Source organism: Micrasema longulum, unplaced genomic scaffold, assembly GCF_059751315.1.
Source record: "Micrasema longulum isolate JH-2025_06_02 unplaced genomic scaffold, ASM5975131v1 h1tg000178l, whole genome shotgun sequence".
Lineage (NCBI taxonomy): Eukaryota > Metazoa > Arthropoda > Insecta > Trichoptera > Brachycentridae > Micrasema > Micrasema longulum.
Window position 1 is genome coordinate 231,524 of NW_028277383.1, and position 21,350 is coordinate 252,873.

General features: G+C 30.1%; 1 protein-coding gene across 1 annotated transcript; it reads left to right on the forward strand.

The window, feature by feature from the left end:
• Nucleotides 1-78: 78 nt before the first annotated feature.
• Sec10 (Exocyst complex component Sec10) lies at nucleotides 79-19,495 on the forward strand. Its single transcript, XM_088242952.1, has 14 exons — nucleotides 79-371; nucleotides 587-712; nucleotides 3,794-3,901; nucleotides 5,452-5,649; nucleotides 6,755-7,003; nucleotides 7,714-7,931; nucleotides 8,921-9,133; nucleotides 9,614-9,773; nucleotides 10,188-10,331; nucleotides 10,418-10,506; nucleotides 11,311-11,500; nucleotides 15,956-16,112; nucleotides 18,869-19,032; nucleotides 19,280-19,495. The coding sequence occupies exons 1-14, from the start codon at nucleotides 339-341 to the stop codon at nucleotides 19,376-19,378; spliced, it is 2,148 nt and encodes a 715-aa protein (XP_088099078.1). The 5' UTR covers nucleotides 79-338; the 3' UTR covers nucleotides 19,379-19,495.
• Nucleotides 19,496-21,350: the final 1,855 nt, after the last annotated feature.

Consider the following 21,350-nt stretch of genomic DNA (forward strand, 5'->3'; position numbering starts at 1 on the left):
AATAAGTAGGTGTATCAAAAACTAAATAGCTTTTAAAAGATAATGAAAAAATGAACGTAATTTGACTTTTATCTCCTTAATCTGTGGTTTTGAGTTTTGACATTGACGTCTGGCTGTCATTTGTCATTTGCAATAATATTTTCATTAGCAGTCGTTTGTTAGTGCATTTTTGACAATTCGATCAAAACTATAATTTGTTTAAAATCCTTTACATACATACTCTATGCTTTAGCATGACCTTTATTCAGAGCAAATCTATGTAATATGTTCAATGAATTTTAAAGTTGTTAGCATAATTATTTGATTTATTTAGAAAAGGTCATTAATATCTATTCAAAATGATGAGCCAATATATGAAAGAACTAGAGCAGGTAGCTATGTTTTCGTTAACATATTCAATTACGGTAACATTTATCTGAATATGAATTCACTATCAAATGTTTCTCAATAAATGAGATTGGCCATGATTGTAGGCGTAATATAACAATTGAAATGACATATTTTTGTAGTGAAATATTTAAAATTGAAGGAATTTACTACCAACTAAGCATTGTGTTTGTATTGAGCAAAACACTATTATTTTTAGGAGCCGTTTGATGCTGATGAATTTGTTGAAAGATTGGCCTGGAGAACTATGAAGGAGGGTCCCGAAAAAACTTTCGATCCTCAGTCGATACACGAAACATTTACACAGGCCATTAGGGATTTAAAAGTAAGGATAAAACTATTTCATTTAGTTTTTTTCCATATCAACTACGTATAAAAAAATATTTATTTACTCAAAATTAACAATAGTACTTCATAAGAACGAATATAATTAGCAAAAATATGGAAACAAGTTAAATCAGTTCCAAAGTTAAATTGAAAATGTTAACAATGAGGAAATTCAGTGGTATTGTTATTATTTGTTAATAGACTATTCAATTAAACCAAAAAAAAAAATGTGTATATCATATTATCAACAATATTTTGAGTTTGTCCAAAATTTTGTAAACAAGGACTGGATTCAACATTAACATATTACAATAGACATGAAGAACATTTTAGAGAGGGTAATATAGAAGTCTACAACAGCTCCCCAGGGAGTTGAATTCAGTCCTTGTCTACAAAAATTTGGACAAACTCAAAATATTGTTGATAAATCCACCTGGTCCATGAAGAAGTATAGAAATTGAAAAAAGTATAAATTTTCAGGCGTTGCCTAGTATGTAGGTGAAATAAATCAATTAGATGAATCTCACCCGCATAAATAAAGGTTTCAGCTCTTTAACTTCACAAACATCAACAGATGAAAGAATTGAAGGAATAAAGATGTTCAAATATGGGCAGAATGGTCAATGTTACACAGTGTGTAAAGTGAACACTTAAACTAGTCAATGACAGGTCATCAGCCTTGCAGATGCCTAAACTTCTATATTACCTTCTCTAAAATGTTCTTCATCTCTGTTGTAATATGTTAATATCATCGGTATGATTTTTCAAAGTTTTACAAGTTTTAAATGATTGTCCGTGATGTTACTTGTCGGTGATTTGTCCTGACATTTAAAAAGTGAACCCCGTATGTTTGAAAATATTCGTGGCTTCTCGGAAACTGCAAATATATCAACACATGTAATTTAAATTACTCTGTCCGTGATGTTACTTGTCAAATATTTGTCCTGACACTTAAAAAGTGAACCCCGTATGTTTGAAAATATTCATGGCTTCTCAGAAACTGCAAATATATCAACACATGTAATTAATTGGCTAATCTAAACACCTGTTTACTAGACCTTGTGACGTTTTGAAGTAGTTATTAAAACATATTTTTAGGATACAATTAAATGCTTTTTCACTGTACAATTAAATTCTGTAATTTTTACCGCGTGTAAAAAAACATATTTTATATCCGATTTCCCATAGCACTGAACTTCCTAATTCATTAGTATATTATATATTTTACATTTTTATTTGTTTATTGATTTTAAATTGTATTTGTCTACAAATTCATCTACTTATTCTAGCTTTTTAGGCTGTGCCCGTGTTGAGCCATAATTATTAACTAGAAAAATAATAAAATATGGTAACTTAAAATAAATAATAGATGAAGATGGATTGACATGGGTTTTAGCTCAAAATCATATATTTTGATTATGTTTATAAATATTTTGTATAGCATTATTTTATTGCCCTTGTTTGTCATTGCTTCATAGTTTTATGTTATTTTTATTTAGTTTCTTGTACATATGTTTCTTCATAGAAGTGTTGTAATTGGCTTAGGCCATGTATATAAAAATAAAAATAAATACTTGTGATACAGTATATTATACCTCTGTGCAACCGACGCACTAAATTCGGTGAACGCGCATTTGCGATCGCAGGCCGCAGAAGTGTAAAACTGTGAGAGTGAATTGATAATAATAATAATAATAAATAAAAGAGTTGAATCCAGTTCTTGTCTACAAAAATTTGGACAAGCTCAAAATATTGTTGGTAATAATAATGTTTGGATAATTTATAAAACGCCATTTTTGTGAAAATCACCTCAAGGGCGCTGTACAGTAAATAAATAGCCCAGCACGTCTTGCAGCTACAGAGCGCATGGACGGTTGGTATTCTAGTTCCTTGTCTCCAATTATGATATATAACAATTATGATATACATGAGCTAGATAACAGCACGCCTTGCAGCTACAGAGCGCATGGACAATAAGAAATCTAGCCCCTATTTACATTTTAAAAAAATATTTTTGACAATGAAGTTTAGAGTTTAGGTGATATTTAAAAAAACGAAATAAAAAGCAAATTTATAAAATTAGAAGTTAGATAGCAACAAGTCTTGCAGTGGTAAATAAAGAATAATGATTCAAAAAATAGAATAACATTAAAAAGAATCAAATATAAATTAAACATAGTAAATATGTAGCTACAAACACAATCAAATATACAAAATAATAGAATCATTGAAATGAATAGAAATTTATACAAAAAAAAGTCGTAATGATGAGTTAAATATGGTCTATAAAGTATAAATTAAATGTATGTATGTAGTATTTTTTTCATTTATTAAAAATAGTATTGCATTGTTAACCATTTCTCATCCGAATGACTTTTTTTAGATTAAAAAAAATATTTTTTCAACTAAATATAATGTACCCTTGAAGTGATTATTCACGAAAACGGCGCTATAAAAATTGTCGAAATTTATTATTAATTAGTGTTTGATTATATTTACTGGCATTATTTAAACAAAATCTAAATATTTATTTTACAAATAGTTTTGTAGTTATTTAGTGTTGTTTTAATACAACTGTGGTTGCGAGGGGTAAAAAACTTGTTAGTATGTAACATTTTTGTAACCTTATAAAGTATATTTTATGTTTAAATAATACGCTTTGAAAACAGAAATAAACTAAATTATTATTTGTCATACATTTATGTATACCAATGAAAAAAATAATAAAATCTAAATATCTTAAATTAGTTTAAAACGACTCCCTCAGGTGACAGAATTTTGAAAGACGTGAACACCGCGGTTTGTTTACAGTGTAATGTTCGCTCGCGATAAACCCAACAAAATGGAAAAAATAATGCTGCTAGACTAAATCAATAAAAAAAAAACACAAGTAAATAGAGTCAGTACCTACTTTGAAAATAATTTTCAAATTTCATGTTGTTTTAAAAGAACTCTGGTTGAATAAACATTTTATATTATAGAAGGCCTTAAAATATTTTGCAGAAATCTAAATACCTTTCGAAAATTGGTCAATATTTGAAGAGTCTATTTGTTCTTTTTAACCAAAATGTTTTGACAGGTTCTTCAGGAAAGACAAGAAAGAAAATGTTTACGACTAGAACAATCTGTAAGGGAAGAAGAAGATACATATACATTAAAACTAGCCCAACTTCAGGAACAACATAAAGTTAGTATACTTATACACTTATTCTACCAATGTTATTCTGAATAGCAAAAGTATGCATGTATTTTAAAAGGTTTTTGAACCAAAAATAGCTAGAAATTCCGGTATTTATACGACTGAGTGCTAGGCTCCCATAAAGATAAATGATTTACTTTCGAGCCTGGTCTCTGTAATACCGAGGCAAAATATAGCCCTAGAGAACTTAAATTTACTTAAAAATAATAAGTATGTAAAAAAAGCCCTAGAAAGGGCCACTGTATTATGTTTGTCATGTTGCGCACGTCGCGGCTGCTGGCGAAATAGCCCATACGGGCATTACTGATCGCCTTCCTGCACTTTGCTCTTCGCTCCGCCCTGCCAGCTGACTGCCTTCGCCTCTCTACACCACTCGGACCGGGTGGAAAGTCCTTTTCAGGGCTATTGAGGTTGACTTGTGGTCGGCGCAGTTATGCCCCTACCTACTGACTTTATCTTTGACTCTGTCTGGGAGGGTGGCTTCTCGTTTCCGCTGGGAAGCCTGACTGCGGCAGACGCGGTTGACAAAGCAGCAAAAATCGTGGTAACGCGTACGTTACAATTGTATTTATAAGTATTTAGAATTTAAAAAGACAGTTACAATTATATGTACAGATGATTATGATTTTAAAAATCAATCGGCAATAAATATAAAATCCTAAGAACACATTGTGTTTAAAATATGTAAAATACAAATTATTTTTATTACTTTGTTTATTTATTTTTAAGTTTTCACAAAACAAACAAAATTACATTTACATTTAAAACAACTCCAGGTAGCGCTAAACTCCCTCAATTAGTTCCTATTTTATCGTGTCCAAGAAAATATTTTTACTACTAATACAAAATTTACATAATAAGCCTGTAGTCTCATATAAATTAAGGAAATCACGTGATTCTGCCATCTTATAGCGCTACTCTTTTAAAATCGCACCTGTTTTTTGTAGGCACTCGATATCTTCTCCTGCCGCGTATTTACTTCAGTTTCACATTGCCTTTAGCCGTCGTTTCCCTGACTTGTCAATAGATTAGTCATTTCCTTAATGAGAGACGTTTTTGACGGCTATTCCAGGCATCTATAATATTCAGAATATATATTTGAAAATCAAAATTCAACCTTTTTTTTATAACTTTCGTGTTCAATCTATTATTTTGAAATCATCGGAACTAATTTTATTTAAATACTTAATTTTTATATGAGTACTGATGTACCTAAGTTTAGTCTAAATTTCAAGAGGCGCAATCTACCAGTCGAAATGAAATCATGTTAACGGTAAATGAAGCTTCTAAGTTTACTTCTTATTAGAAATACCCGAGAAAACTATTTTTTTTATTAAATGGTCATTTACTTTATTTTTAGAATTGCACAATTTTGAAAGAACGGCATAAAAAAAAAATACAAAATCGTATGATTTCCTTACTTTTTATCTGAATACAACCTTAATCTTTACTTTTTCAAATAAATACCTAACTTTCCAGTTCCCACTTTAACCTAATATTTTGGTTAGCAGTAAACTTCGTGATTGGTGTATTTTTAGCACTCTGTAGGAGTCTTCTCAGAGCTGGACGAGCGTATTAATTGGGCTGGGGGTCGAGCTCTACAAGTGGGAGAGCAACTCGGCGCTGCACAGAAACCTCGAGCTCGTGCCGCTGCAGCATTGGCACTCCTCACACTCCTCGCTGACTTCTTGTCTCCTGGTCCCGTGCAAAGTGACATATTTGTACAGACCTCGAAGGTAGGGTCGAAGAGATTTTATATTTTACACTTTCCTGTTTCACCACAAAAAACATTTAACAATGAAAATAAGCGCTACATTTGTACAATTGGACTTGGTCAACTTCTCCATCAAATTGTACAACTTACTTTTTCTGTCTGTTAAAATGATATAAATGAGTACATAAATTGTTTTCATTTATGGTACAATTAAAAAAAAATATATATTTCGTTAACACCTTTGCTGTTATGCTGACTATAGCCGTCAGAATTGTGTCTCTCATTTAGGAAATGACGTCCAATAGACATTGGTAGTGAAAAGACGGCTATAGCCTATGTGAAACTGAAGTAATTATGTAGAAGGAGATAATATATTCTGTTCCATTAAAAAGTCAACAATAAAAGTGTGCCAGTATAAAAGTCAAATAAGACTTACTTCAAACCATCAACTACAGTCTAATCGGAAGTGAAATATTTAAAAAAATAAGAATGTGATGATGTGTTCATATAGATATATATAAGTAGATCCTATGTGAAAAAAGTGTTCGCGGGCGTGTTCAGGCAGAGGTTAGTTAGTAACAGTATAAAACACTTAAAAATAGTCAACATTTTGAAAGTTAAATTTGAACATAAAGACAAAGTTCTAAGTAAGCAGTGTATTATAAGGGAATCCTCTTTACATATTAATGCTAACCTAGCATGTTGTTTTTTAAACAAAAAAATAACAAACATAATTGTTTCATTATTAAATTTATCTAACATTAGGTAATATAATATTTTCAATGCAAAACTGTTTTGAGCCTAAATAAATAACAATATAACCAGCAGTTGAAATATAGATAGTAGATATGGATTTTTGAAGTATAGATATGGATTGTAAAAAAAAATACCAATTGGATTAGACTACAAATATAAATTTGTGTTTTATCTGCGACCATAGCACTACTCTTCGTAATATATCAAATGTCATGTTATTACGTAATTCATTTTATTTCAGCTTATTTATTTTATGATCATGCCCTTTACAAATATACTGCAAATCACAAAAATAAATAAATTAAACACATATGTCAAAGAATAGGCTTTACAATTTTTGTTTCATATTTTATATTTGGATACTTTCACAGATTGATGAAGCCGCTGACATGATTCAGAAATTGTACACCATCGCTCAAGAGTTACCACCAGATAAATTTGAAGCAGCAAAAAAGAAAATTGAATCAAAGTATGATGAAATCGAAAGAAATTTAATTGAAGAGTTTGTACGTGCACAGACAGCAGAGAACATTCCTAGAATGAAGGAAATAGCCACCATTTTAATAAATTTTAAGGGCTATTCACAATGCATAGATGCTTTTATTGAAACAAGTCAAATGGTAATAACGTTTTTACTTTTATTTAGAAATTTTAACAATTATGTTTGTTTATTATATATTATGTACTCGATGTCTTTGACTCGTGTACATAATAAATTCACACAATCTTCATATTAAAATTGTATTTACTTATAATAAAACCTGATAATGTTTTGATTGATATTATTTTGATAAAATAAATAAACAACTTTGTTTTTAACCACTAATTATAATTATTTTAAAAAAATCTACCGACCGGTTTCAAAGCAAACAAGCTTCTTCGTCAATAATATTTTTTCTGAATTCGCAAACCATCTGATAAAAAATAATCATAACTTCAATAAAGACACTGGATTAAAAGTACTTCATGTTGAAAATCAAATATTAAATTAGATAAATAAGTTTTAGTTCTAATATTTATTTATTTTTAAATAATTCTTACAAAATTTAAAAGTGTATTATGTTAAAAAATTATGTGTTTTTATTTATAGTGGAAGGTTAAAAACACCAATTAAAAATGGAATTTTTAAATTATTTTTTAAAATTCCTGGTAAACAGAGCGTAAACCAGTCATTTTTATGATACTGTACCGCTGCATTGATGTTAATATCTGTAACTAATACAAATACAACAAGTCTTTATACTAACATTTTTTTTTTTTTATTAATTTTTATTTGAAATTCATTTGTAAACCCGTACGGATTATTACATTATTATTATTACATTTTCAGAGTTCATTCACTGGCAGAGATGTGTTTGCTGGAATTTTGCCGATGTGTGAAAATAATTACACAATAATTAAGACTGTGTTCTCCAACCCAGATCAAGTAATGAGTAAATTTATACTCAACATTTTCCATTTAAAGCTTCAGAAATATATCCAGACCAAATTGTCCGATAAAAGTGACCTAGACAAATATTTAAAGAACCTCTATGATATGTACATAAGGTAACTATTATTATTGTATGCATTATTTATTAACATCATAAAAATACTGTATTATTTATGTAAAAAAAAAAAACATAATATTTGTCATTTGTAAATTTAAATCTCATGCTTTTACATGTTTATTTTAAATTTATAATCATAGATTTTGAAAATCTTTTACTAACATCTGCATGCCTGTGATAAACAATATAAATATACAGATTTGAGAATGTGGATATTCAACTACTTGTAAATGTTTGTGACGTATAATACCAATTATTTATTTTGCCAAATGTCAGGATAATCGGCGTGCATGCATGATAAAACACGTGAGTATAGAGGAAGCGAGGCCCGAAAATAAAAATAGGGCGGTGTGGTATTCTATCCTTTGCATATTCCCAAAGGGAAATACTGTAATATAATGATCTAACGGATCTGTTTTAGAGGTCTTGAAGCCTCTTTTCAGATTTGTACATTTCAAAAACAAATTTCAAGCTTTAAGAAACAGCCTCGCTTGATTGACTCACATATTTACTATCTCTTCTTCTTCAGCCTTGTTTTCCCCACTGCTAGATAAAAGCCTTTTCCAAATGTCTCTATTCCTTCCTATCACCCGCTTTTATCATCCATGTTTTACCGGCTACCGAGGCAATGTCTTTGACTCATCTTTTTGTGGCTTTCCAACACTTCTTTTGTTTGCCTATGGTCTCCACTTTATTATTCTGGGTGTCCACCTGCCATCATTTGCCTCGCCAAGTGTCCTGCCCACCGCTATTAAAACTTTTCTGCACGATCCATGATATCTACGACTCCGGTTTGGTGCCTTTAGAATTCACATAACTGCTTTCAATACCCCTATCGCCGTTAATGTACCTTAGTATTTATATATGTTTGTGATATGGTATGTTAGTTCATTAGATTGTTAGTAAACCGCATTAGTGTGATGATCTGTTGATGCTGTAAATTTCTTGACGCCAAAGTTTATTTTAACACTAATTATTTCTTTCCAGCACTCAAAAAGTATGCGAGCAATTGTCCAAACTCGGCGATGTGGCGTCCAGTGGACTCTTGGGGCGGATGGGGGCACTCGGAGGAGCGGTGGGCAAGCCCCTGGAGACATACTTCCGTCTGGAAAACCAAAGACTGAAAGCGTGCTTTAGCTCTGCCTTGCAGAAATACTATGCTTCAAGACAGCACACTAGGAAGCAGATACAAACTGGAGGGTATGGATTAGGACATATTTTTTATTTGTATTTATTTATAAATTTATTACCTACCTATGTATTTTTAAATGCTTTTTTTAGCTATTGTCCTGTAGTCAGTTGGGATATTCACAATTATTTGCTTTAACATAATATAAATGTGGCTCAACTGTGGAAGATTATTTTTATGTGAAAATAATGTTCTCTCATGTAAAAATCATGTTCCATGCGTTAAAGAAAAAATTGAGAGAAAAAAATATATTCCCTGTATTTTGTTTGGGTAAAATAAATAACAATTTTACTTTAGGTATTATTTTATCACATGTTTTAAATTGCCATGTTAAGTGGGTTCTCTGAAACGGGCGTTCGTGGTGTCTAAAAGAGAATTTGCTGCATACATGACATGTCTATGTTAATTATAAGATAATAATAAATATCCTATTTTCTAATATGAAATAATACCTTATTTTATTGCTTTTTAATTTTTTTAAATCGTTTTAGATTTCAAGAGTTGCGTCGTGACTTGCAAGCGGTAATAGGAGCAAGGGCAAATATAAATATCGCTCAAATAGAAAATTATGGAGGGGAAACATTTTTATCGGAAGAACTCGCAACTCAGATGCTACAGGATGCCAAAACTTCATTTATTAGATGCAAAGCGGTTTGTATGCATTTGTTTTATATTTCGGCTGTAATTTGATGCTTTACTACCACTTCAAAATTCTCTCAAAATTTTTCCATAGATGTATATTTTTTTTAAACTTTTTTTTTTCTACGAGGTTTCTGCAGATTTATTGTTATAAGTGTGTTATTTTAGTGCAAGCATAAGTTTAAATATGCAAATAAATATTGTGAAACAAATGTAAATGCGCCCTTGAGGTGATTTTTCATAAAAATGCCACTATGTAAATTAAGCTATTTATTTTCATCAAACCAAATGAATTTCTGTGTCAAAAATAAATTTTACGAATGATATGGCCTTTTTTAAATTTTATTTTGGTATTTTTTTTTTTAAAACTCACCCGCCTAGTCGTTACAATATTTGTTGGAGTAACATGATATTAATTTGTTTTAGCTCTCTGCGCCAAATGAGTTAGCGGCAAATGCAACCCTGTTATTGGAAGCCATGGTACAACAACTCTTAGTAGAACATTGTGACTATGCAGTGGACCTAGGACTTCAAAGTGTTCCCATAGCTGAAAATAAAACACCGCCCAAGGTTGCTATAATGTATTTCTCAAATTCAAATATGTCAATCCATGTATAAAGTTTTTGCTTTTTTAATATTCATTTTTCCATTTTCAGATTCATTTCTTTGATGTTGTGAAACAGTGTCTCACAATAGTCCACATGTTTGATAAACATTTTCAAGAATTTGTTTTACCTTGTGTTGGGTAAGTGTATTGAGATAAAAAAATCAAATTATGCACCAATAATCTTTGCATATTTGAAATTTAACTGTGTAAAATATTTACTCTGATAAATAATTGAAAATAACCATGGAAATTGTGTTGATTTCAGAACATAGTTATTTGTCAATTTCAACCTCTGTTTTTTTTTAATTAAGTTTATTTGTTCTTCAAAGCAGATAAAATTTGTATGCATTTGAAAATCATGCATATAAATATTTTCGGCCTCGTGGTGTAGTGGTCAGCACATTTGCTAAGCATGTAAGAGGTCTTAGATTCGATTCCCGACATGATTGACATGAAATATTTATTTGAAAATGTGTTTTTACACTAGAATGTTTTATTGATCCTGGATTGGCACCTAAAGTCTAAGACTGATAGTCTTACTTTCATGTAACAATAATGATCAAGATGTGCTGCGATTGGTGTACCGATTCAGTGCCCTGTGCACCATTAGGTGTGAAAAGGGAATGATGTATGATGATGTATATAAAAAAATAATAATGTAAATAATTAAAATTGCCAATAAAATGACCAAAAAAAAAATTAACTATACAAACAAATATTGGTGGCTATAATGTTCCACCCATTTATTTAAAATATTATATATAAATTTCACTAAGCAGTATTAGTAGCTACCTACTTGAATTGTTTTCATAAAAAAATTATGTATTTTTTTTAGACATAACATTTTTTTATGCTGTGTTACTATCTAAAAGATCTGTTGTATGATTATTTACTTCCATTTTGGTTAAATTAAAAATATTTTTTAAATTTTTATTATTTTAGTTCTACATCTAAACTTGCGGAATGCATGCAAAAGAAAAATGTTGTCTTGGAACATTTGGAATCAAAGCTGGATCTTGGCTTGGATCGGTCACTGACAGCAATAGTCGGTTGGGTAAAACAATACCTTCAAACAGAACTAAAAAAGAGTGATTTCAAACCAGAGGGGGATGTAGACACATTAGCTTCATCGGTAAGAAATATATTTTATGGACTGTCTATAAACTCCAAAATATGTCAAAAAAATAATGTTTTAACTCTGTACAGTCTTCTTCGGAATAGGTTTCCCTAGTGAGGAGGGTTCTCAAATTACTTTTGCATATAAAATATTTTATATAGTAAACAAAAAAAATGTTACTATTCCTCTCAAAGAAAATATTTCTTAATCTTCTTTTTCCACATTCCTCCTAAGTGGGGTTTGTGGACATCATCAAATACCTTTAAGAAACTATGATCAGCCAGCACTTTTCCTTTTTCCTATGTCTATCCTGCTTCCCTAATTTCTGCCGAATACTGTCTGATGTATATCATCAGCCCAGATTAGGGTATCCAAAGAACTTGTTTAATCCAGGTTTATCAGTGTATCTTTAAGAAGCGTATAACAGGAGGTTTCTGCATCCAAAAAAATTAACTATTCTTACTACTGAAAACACAGAAATTAGTTTCCAGCATCATTATTTAACTTTTTATTGGTCAAACCAGGTTGTGGTTCCGTGGTATTTATTTAGACTCATGGATCAAAGGTCTGAAGTTCAAATCTCTCTCTACCACAACTCGATTCCCGAAAGAGAACTCAAAAATGTATTTCTTTTAAAAAAAGAGATTATTTGTGAAGAATGTGTAAAAAGTGAAGATTTCGCAAAGATGGTGAAAAGTGTGTCTTGATTCTATTATACAATACATAAGTTAAAATTTGTCAAATTGGATTTGTAAATTGATTTTCACTATTGTATACTACAACGATTTGTTAGTGAAGGATCGATAAATAAAAAATCAATTGACATATGAAAGTTCACGCAAATTTGTCTTTCCAAACCCGTGATCCTCGCCCCTGAAATCGACACCGGCTAGGCTACAACGCATATGACAGCTCCGAACGGGCTCAAAGCTTACTATATCAATCTCAGAAATTAATTTTAGAGAAAAAATATTTAAAATAAAAACACCCCTCCTAATAATTAATTAATTGATTTAATTACAGTAACATCATACATTTATTATTGAAGTTAAATGTACTACATAATTAAAGTATCTATTCAAAATACTACTTAAGCTATTCCTTGTTACAAATATTAACTTAATTATTCATGTGAAAGAATATCTTGCAAAAATAAAAATTGGCGATGCGTTGAAGTTGGAGTTTTGTAAAATATTGTCTTGGCTGGTTGCTTCAATAATCGTGGGTTTTCCATCTAAAGTCATGATTCATCTGGTTGGATTTGTCATCAGGTCCAGTTGATTGATGCTTCCATTAAAATCATAACCCATAGCCCGGAAAGATCTTTGAAATAACACAGCATCGGCGACGATAACCGTTTCTTGATTTGTACTTTTGCAAGTTACACAAAATCCTTTTTTTTTTCTTTTTTAATAAAGTGCAATGATTAGTTTATGGATAACATCATCACCTTAACCCCCGATCCATTAATATAGAATCAATTTAAAACAATGGCAATTTGATTATCAGTTCATATATGTATATGATTAACCCTTATACTGCTAAACAACGATATATCGTTGTTGTTAATCCCTATCATAAAGTTCTAACTAGACTGATGCTGACGTCATAATCCCCAAAAGGGTAAATGAATTCGGGAACTGCTTGTTGCACTTAACCGTCAGTGGTATAAAACATTTTCAAAACATAAAAATGACTTATTCGACGGGTTATTATTCACTTTCGTACCTATTTCAGCCCTACGGAAAATTTTATACAAAAAATGTTTTCTTACGCGCTGTAAAAATTTAAGCATTAAATTGTACGGCAAAGTTTCTTGAAAATGAATAAAAAATCATTAAAAATATTTTAATGAAAACGAACAACTTTGAACGACGTCACTTGTTCATATGAATCAATCAATGATAAGAGGGTTGTGTAAGATTTCCGGTTTGCTAATCGTCAATGGACCAATCAACAGAACTAACCGAGAAAAAGCGGAAGAGAACTTGCGACGTCACACGCGGATTAATGTCAGAAATACAAAACTTTAAAATATCGTAACGCTGATAATACGATACTTAAAAATTGAAAAAAAAAGCTTTGTCTACTAACAATTTTTTTTTTTTAAACCACTAAACATCCTCATTATAAATTTACTTATGTTGTTCAAATTCGCAGTGCTTTTAAGAAAAGAGACGACTAAACACAGGAAACTTCTAGCTAGTCGGGACCTTAAACAGTGAACTTTTTTACATTCCAAAAACAGTGAAATAAAAAATAAATCAATGTCAATAGTTAGATTTTTAATCACTTATATGATATTTGTGGAAAATAATTATATTTGGGGTTTTCCCCGCTATTAAACCCGATTCAGTGATTACGAAAATATATATGTACTTCCGTAATGAATAACTAATTGAATACTTTACCTTTAATATAATAACTCTTATCTAGTGAGGTCCCTATATCACCGGAAAACCCCATAATTAAGAATATAAACAAATAAGTAAAGAGCCATAAAACATAAAAATAATTCACCATGGAACCTAATGATTGTCAATTAGGACGTTTGAATATTAAAAAAATCATTTGTTAATTTATTATAATGAGTACCCACAGTAATGGGAAATCAAAATGTGTTAGCTATTTATTAGGTAGTAATTATTACTCTACTAACAAAACGTAATTATTACTATACAAACTCTATTCTACAAACAAAACGTAAATGAGGTATATCAGCTCGATATTGATCCAAAAATACTTCATAAAAAGCTTCTTCGATTTTGTGCTCTTCGTAAGAGTCATATTATAAATTATTATCACTATCACTTAAAAAAATATCGTTATTGTCATATTCACTTTCGGAATAGGTTGAGCTGCTAAGCCTCCGAGTTTCTCGGCGAGGTACTATTATTTCTTTATCACTTTCACTATCCGTTATCATTTTGAATGATATATTTTGTAAATTTATTCATAATAAAAAGGACGCTTTGCAGAGTTAAATTGTTAGTTAGAGTAGCAAAGTAAGATTAAAAATATATATAAATTTAAAAAAGATGTAATTTACCTCAGCTGTTTGTAATTTCGGCAACTGTTGTCTATCTCGCTCAATCCATTATGCGTGAACTAGCTATTAGCGAAACGGAAAATTTTTCTTAGAAGAAATATTAATTTGTGAGACAGTTGTACAAAAACATATTTTTTAAAAATTTAAATTATATTATAACAACTACCAAGAAATAATATCACTTCTTTGTACATTTACCGGTTACCTTTAGGTTTCAATCTAAATAACTCCCTACAAACATTTGGACATACTCAAAATATTGTTGATTAAAATAACTTGCATAAAAAATTTTAAGTAATTTTAGGCATTACCTAGGAGGTGAAATAATTTATCCAGATGAAACTTACCGACATCAATAAAGGTTTCAGCTCTTTTAGTTTGCAAAAGTCAACAGATGGAAGAGTTGAGGTAATGTAAAAATAATCATGAATATGTATGTGTAAACATACCCAGAATAGTGAATATTTCACAGTGTGTAAAGTGGTCATTTAAACCAGCCAATGACAGATCATAAGTCCTGTAAATGCCTAGACTTCCATATTCCCTTGGCAAAAATGTTTTTCCTCTCTGTTGCAACAAATTTCAAGATATATTTTACTCAATTTTTGTTTAGATGCATTGATGGAAGTGGTAGGTTTGATAATATATAACAGAGCACTTTGCTCCGCAATCAACAAAAAAACTATGATAATTATTTCGTTTCAATAATAACAATGCGCCTTGAGATTGCAGTACGAGATCAGTTTGTTTGTTTTTATTTTCAATTAAGAAAGGGTTTACAACCGCTGTACGAAAAATGTATATTTGCGGCACGAAATGTCTATCTTGCTCACTCCATTAGGCTTGAATGAGATATTTATGAAATGGAAGATTTTTCTTGGAATTGCTATTAATTGATAAAACAGTAGTGTGTTTGGAAAACAACGTATTCGATAAAATATTTTTTAAATGTATAAATAAGAGGGTTTCTGATTAGATTCTTGAAAAACTGCGTAGCAGCGTAAGGGTTAACTTGTATAAATATAGTAGGTAAAGAAAAAAGGACTATGGATTTCAATCAAAGATTAACGGGATGCCTAGAGACATTGGATCGTCATGAAGTCATTTAAAATACTTTCACAATATTTAATCCCTTTCACCGAAAAGCGCTATCCGTGAGCGATCGTTCTGTTAGCGTTGTGTCACGGAAGAAGGCTTTGACGACATTCGGTAGATGTGTTCGCCATAGACAAAATCAGAAAGATGGGTGGCAACTATTTTCTGTGACGAATAGCAAATGTTACCCGTTACAATACTAAATTAAGCTACATATTGCTACATACTAATTTTAAATTTGATCTATTGACAAAGACTGCTGAAAATTAGATGACTTGTATGTATGTGCAATGAACTTGTTAATATTTTTAAATTTTATGTTCTAGGCTTGCCTCACTGTTGTTAGTTATCTTAACACAACAATGGTAAGAATTAATGACTGCTTGGATGGAGAAAACTTCAGATCAGTAACCCAGGAACTTGGAATCAGGTTGCATCGAGTTATCTACGAGCATCTTATGAACTTCCAATTCAATTCTGCTGGTAAAAAAATACTAAATTTTAAGATAACCTTATGGAATAAAGAAATAAAAGTAAAAAATAAGATTGTGAATAACCAATTAAAATGACACATTTTCCAAATTTGTATTTTGAAAGTGTTACATCACTGTGCTCTTTGCTAAAATTTTGCAATTTATGTATCGGCAAGTATTAGTGAGCATTAATGATATATTTCTGCAACGATAAGAACAAATAGCTCCTAGTACTGTTTGCTGATATATAAAAAATATATCTTATAATAAATTAAATGATAATATGATGTTTACATTTTTCCTATTCACTGTTTTCTTTACGTACTACAGGCTGTTTATCCTTATATGTTTCTTGATTTGTTTTTTTTCTTGATGGTTCTTCATTGTTATTTATTGCATTTATTTTTGTTTTTTTTAATCTGAGAAACATATATTTGATAATATTAGAAAAGGTTCACTAAGATGGTTTGGTAATCTCACTTTTTCATTTGGTTTGACATTTGGTGAATCATAAAAAACAGATATATGGCAAGAATGAATGGTAATGTAAGACGAGTGACCGAAGGGTATGTATGACAAGAAGTATGCGTGTTGAAGAAGCTAGGAATATATATCAGGATAGACGTGTGTGACGGTCCATCATCTGGTAGAACAAGTAGAAAATTTGGAAGTTATAACAGAGAATATTAATGTTAACATAAGAATGTTACATATTGTCACTTAAATCAGGCCAAATAGGTAGAAAGATGTTTTTATTTGTGAGTTTTATGTGTTTTTGTTATGTTTTATATGTATTTGATATTATTATTTTTTATTTTCTTTTATTGAGGAAACATACAGTACAATTACATAGACATATTACAACAGCGATGAAGAACATTTCAGAGAAGGTAATATAGAAGTCTAGGCATCTACAGGGATTATGACCTGTCATTGGCTGGTTTAAGTGACCACTTTACACACTGTGTAACATTCACCATTCTGCCCTTATTTGAACAGCTATATTCCTTCAATTCTTTCATCTGTTGATATTTGTGAAGTATAAATAAAGGTTTCAGCTCTTTAACTCCCAGGGAGTGAATCCAGTCCTTGTCTACAAAAATTTGGACAAACTCAAAATATTGTTGATAAATTCACCTGGTCCATGAAGAAGTATAGAAATTGAAAAAAATAATTTTCAGGCGTTGCCTAGTATGTAGGTGAAATAATTCAATCACACGAATCTCACCCGCATAAATAAAGGTTTCAGCTCTTTAACTTCACAAACATCAACAGATGAAAGAATTGAAGGAATATAGATGTTCAAATAAGGGCAGAATGGTGAATGTTACACAGTGTGTAAAGTGGCCACTTAAACCAGCCAATGACAGGTCATAAGCCCTGTAGATGCCTAGACTTCTATATTACCTTCTCTGAAATGTTCTTCATCGCTGTTGTAATATGTTAATGTTATCAGCTCCCCAGGGAGTTGAATCCAGTCCTTGTCTACAAAAATTTGGACAAACTCAAAATATTGTTGACGATTACATAGTTTTATAGTATGTATTTACAGTTAGACTTAACTCTAATGGACCCGTGAAGTTTCCATATTATATTATCATTATATCTAATCTTAATTCTATGATCTAAGGTTATCAATAACAATTTTTATTTTTTCAAGTGCAAAAAAGAAGGAGAAAAAAACATAAATGAAAGTAGCTTAAAATTGAAATCAAAGTAAAAAAGTAATTTTAAAAGTTTTTAGTTAGTATTTACATAAATGGAAATAATATAATATTATAAAAGTAATTAAAAGGTAAGAATAAAAATAAATAAGTATAAAAAAAACATGCTCAAATGCAAAAAAAAAAACATTTTCACAAAGGAAAAACATATATATATATACATACATAATTTAAGGGATTCAAAAAAGAAACGATGAGAAGAAACTTCAAAAGAAAATAAATTTAAGTTAATTTAAAAAACATCTTCAAAAATAATGACAAAAATACGAAGAAAAGCAATATATTATTTTTAGAAGCAATCCTAAAAATATTTCAAAGTAGTTTAAAAGTATAAAAACATGTCTAGCGCAGCTGAGAAAAAAGAAAGAGTAACAAATAAATCAAGAATCTTAAATTATTTAATTATGTCTAATAAGGCATGTTTCTAAATTATACAATATGTCTACCTCGGCACGGAATACCCCAGTGAGGGAACATTACCTTGAATGTAAAAAAGTAATACATAAATTGCAAAACAACAAATAAAAAATAAAAAAAAGCTTTATATGCTTAGACTTCTTTCCATCAATTTCATTCCACCTAAACACAACCAATAGGCATTTTTTGTTTATTTATTGAAAACTTAATTTACATAATGTAAGGGAATATAATATTTCAATAAGGCAATATTTCCTACCTACCCAAACCGTTAAGTTTGAGAAAATAAGTAATTGGTATATGGATACATTCTAGGTATATTAATATAGTGTATGACAAGATGTATACATATGGAAAAAGCTAGGAATATGTGTCAGAATAAACATGTGTGGCAGTCCATCCTCTCTGACTAACCCCTATGAGGAAAAGGCTCACGCCTTCATCACTGATAGTAATAGTAGTCGTACTTGTTTTTTTTAATCATGAAGGACCTACAGGATTTTTGTTATTATTATTCATATGTTTTGTTATTTTTAATCATATATAAATTTTATGCATGTTTTCTTTAATATATATTTATAAAAACCTGTGTTATAAGAGTTTATATCTAAACTGACATTTTTAGGTGCAATGTGTGCTATTTGTGATGTGAATGAGTATCGGAAAGCTCTCTGTGGACCAAATGTGCCTCCTCTAATAGGAGAACTCTTCAATACACTACACGCTCTCTGTAACCTGCTTCTTGTAAAACCGGAAAATTTGCAGCAAGTTTGTGAAGGAGAGACATTGGTTTGTATTTTTACTAACTCTCTGGCTTAACTTTGTATTTAATTTTATTTCATTGTACTTTAATATACTTTTTGCCTGATCTTGTACATTTTTTGTTTTGATAAGTATTGTAACAACTGTCCATAGGAGAAATAGTTTCCAAAGTGTAATTGTGTGATTCTTTAATTGCAGTAAATCATTTCGTATCGACCACACAAAATAATATTTTTTACTTAAAATAATAAAAAGTATTTCTTTCTGTTTCCAGGCTGAGTTGGATCGCTCAATATTACTAAACTTTGTTCAACTCCGCTCGGATTACAAGAGTTCAAAGTTGGCAGTATTACTCAAGGGACTCGCTAACTAAAAGCAGTAATTATCAATAAGATTATTAAATTCTTTCTTTAGTTAGAAATTATTTATTTATATCATATATTTCTACGAGAATCGTGTACAAAGTATCTAATAAATACATTTTTATGATTATCTCTTTTTACTTGGATGTCCTTTACAATAAATGTAATACTTGATATTGCTATTGGTTTTGTAAAAAAATTTTTTTGATGAGAAACATATTGTTTTGAGGATGGTATGAAAAAATCTACTACTAGCATCGTGCTACCTCGCAGTAGAGATAGGCAAAAAGGATAGAACATCAAATGCTTTTATCCCCATCCCTTCAATTGTCATTTATTTTAAACTATCTATCTATCTCTACGCTTGTTTAACCAGTGTGATGTACAAATAATACAAAATATGTGTGAAATAAAATGCCAACAAATAAATATACAAGTTTTTTTGATAAAATAAATAAAAGAAAACTTGTAATGGTTCAGACTTCAGATATACAAAAAACATAGAGAGAATCTCAATGAAGAAATTCAAGGTTATTAAAAAAAAATTGATATCAAACCAGGTTAAAGTTTTAAAAAAAGTATGTATCGTATTATCAGCGCTATAAAGATATGTTTGGATAATTTATAGAGCGCCATTTTTGTGAAAATCACCTCAAGGGCGCTGTACAATAAATAAATATCCCAGCACGTCTTGCAGCTACAGAGCGCATGGACAGTAAGAAATCTAGCCCCTATTTACTTTTTTTATCTAACAGTGAAGTTTAATGTTTAAGTGATATTTAAAACGAAATAAAAGGCAAATTTTTAATAATAGAAGTAAGATAACAACAAGTCTTGCAGCTACTGAGCGCATGGACGGTTGAAATTCTCAAAATATAATAAATATAATATGATAGCTAACATCACAAAAAGTCTTGTAGCTTCAAAACGCATTGACAAGTGGAATTTCAACAACATTAGAGTGATTTAAAAAAGTTAACAATTTAAAATAATTTAAAAAAACACAATAATAATACATCAAGCAAAGAACTAGTAATTATGGCAATTCAGTGAACATGTAACAGCACAAAAATTAAACGATAAAAAACTAAACAAAGATAGCATTCAACAATGTTTGGTCCAAATGCTTGCAAACTGGCTGGATTTCCTCCCCAGGGAGTTATTTATATTTAAATTTATATGATTGTTTAAAGTTTCGTAATTACTCCGCCAGTGACGTCGCAAGTTCTGGTCAGTGAATTCTGCTGATTGGTGAGTTGGCTTTCTGGAAATCTATCACAAGACTTTATAATCGGTTGATTTGGAAGAACTTGTGATGTTAAGTTAATTTTTATTCGTTTTTTAATACATTTTTAAATACTTCACTGTACTTTAATTTTTACCGCGTGTAGAAAAACATTTTTATATACAATTTCCCTTAGTACTGAACTTCCTCATTACGTAGTTTAAATATACTCTAGTAATAAAATTTGGGTTAGTTGTTGATATGAAAACATTAGTCAAATTAATCTTTACATAGTTATATAAAAAAAATATATAACATATTAAACATATAACTAAGTTATCTGTTTATTTGTACAGAGGTAAACTTTTATTTTGATGTATTGTAAAAAATAATATTTGTATGTCATTTCTATCAATTCATACCACAAAAAAGTAAAACTATCTTATGACCAGTCACCAAACCCATAATTTATATTTTGTATTATGTATATTCATTTCTACTTAATTTGTTGTATCTGCTTGGTGAGTCCTGTGAGAAATATTGTTGTTTCTTCAAAACGAATTAAATAGTTATAAAACTCTGAAAATAATTCAGTACCAACTTATCAAAATCTTAATGTCTTTCTGTTGCGTTATTTACATTATAATAGAACATTTTTTAGGGGAAAAAACTTTTCCCGATGTTTGAAGATGGCGCCAATATTTTTAGTTCTCATTTCTGCCATCGCAGCGTTGTCGACATAAAATGGCGGCATTAGT

Excerpts from the sequence above, each read along its gene's own strand:
- Sec10 (XM_088242952.1), top strand. The coding sequence starts at position 339 with ATGATGAGCCAATATATGAAAGAACTAGAGCAG. Across the intron at positions 9,774-10,187 it reads CATTTATTAGATGCAAAGCG|CTCTCTGCGCCAAATGAGTT; the intron begins GTTTGTATGCAT and ends AATTTGTTTTAG. Across the intron at positions 10,507-11,310 it reads TTTGTTTTACCTTGTGTTGG|TTCTACATCTAAACTTGCGG; the intron begins GTAAGTGTATTG and ends TTATTATTTTAG.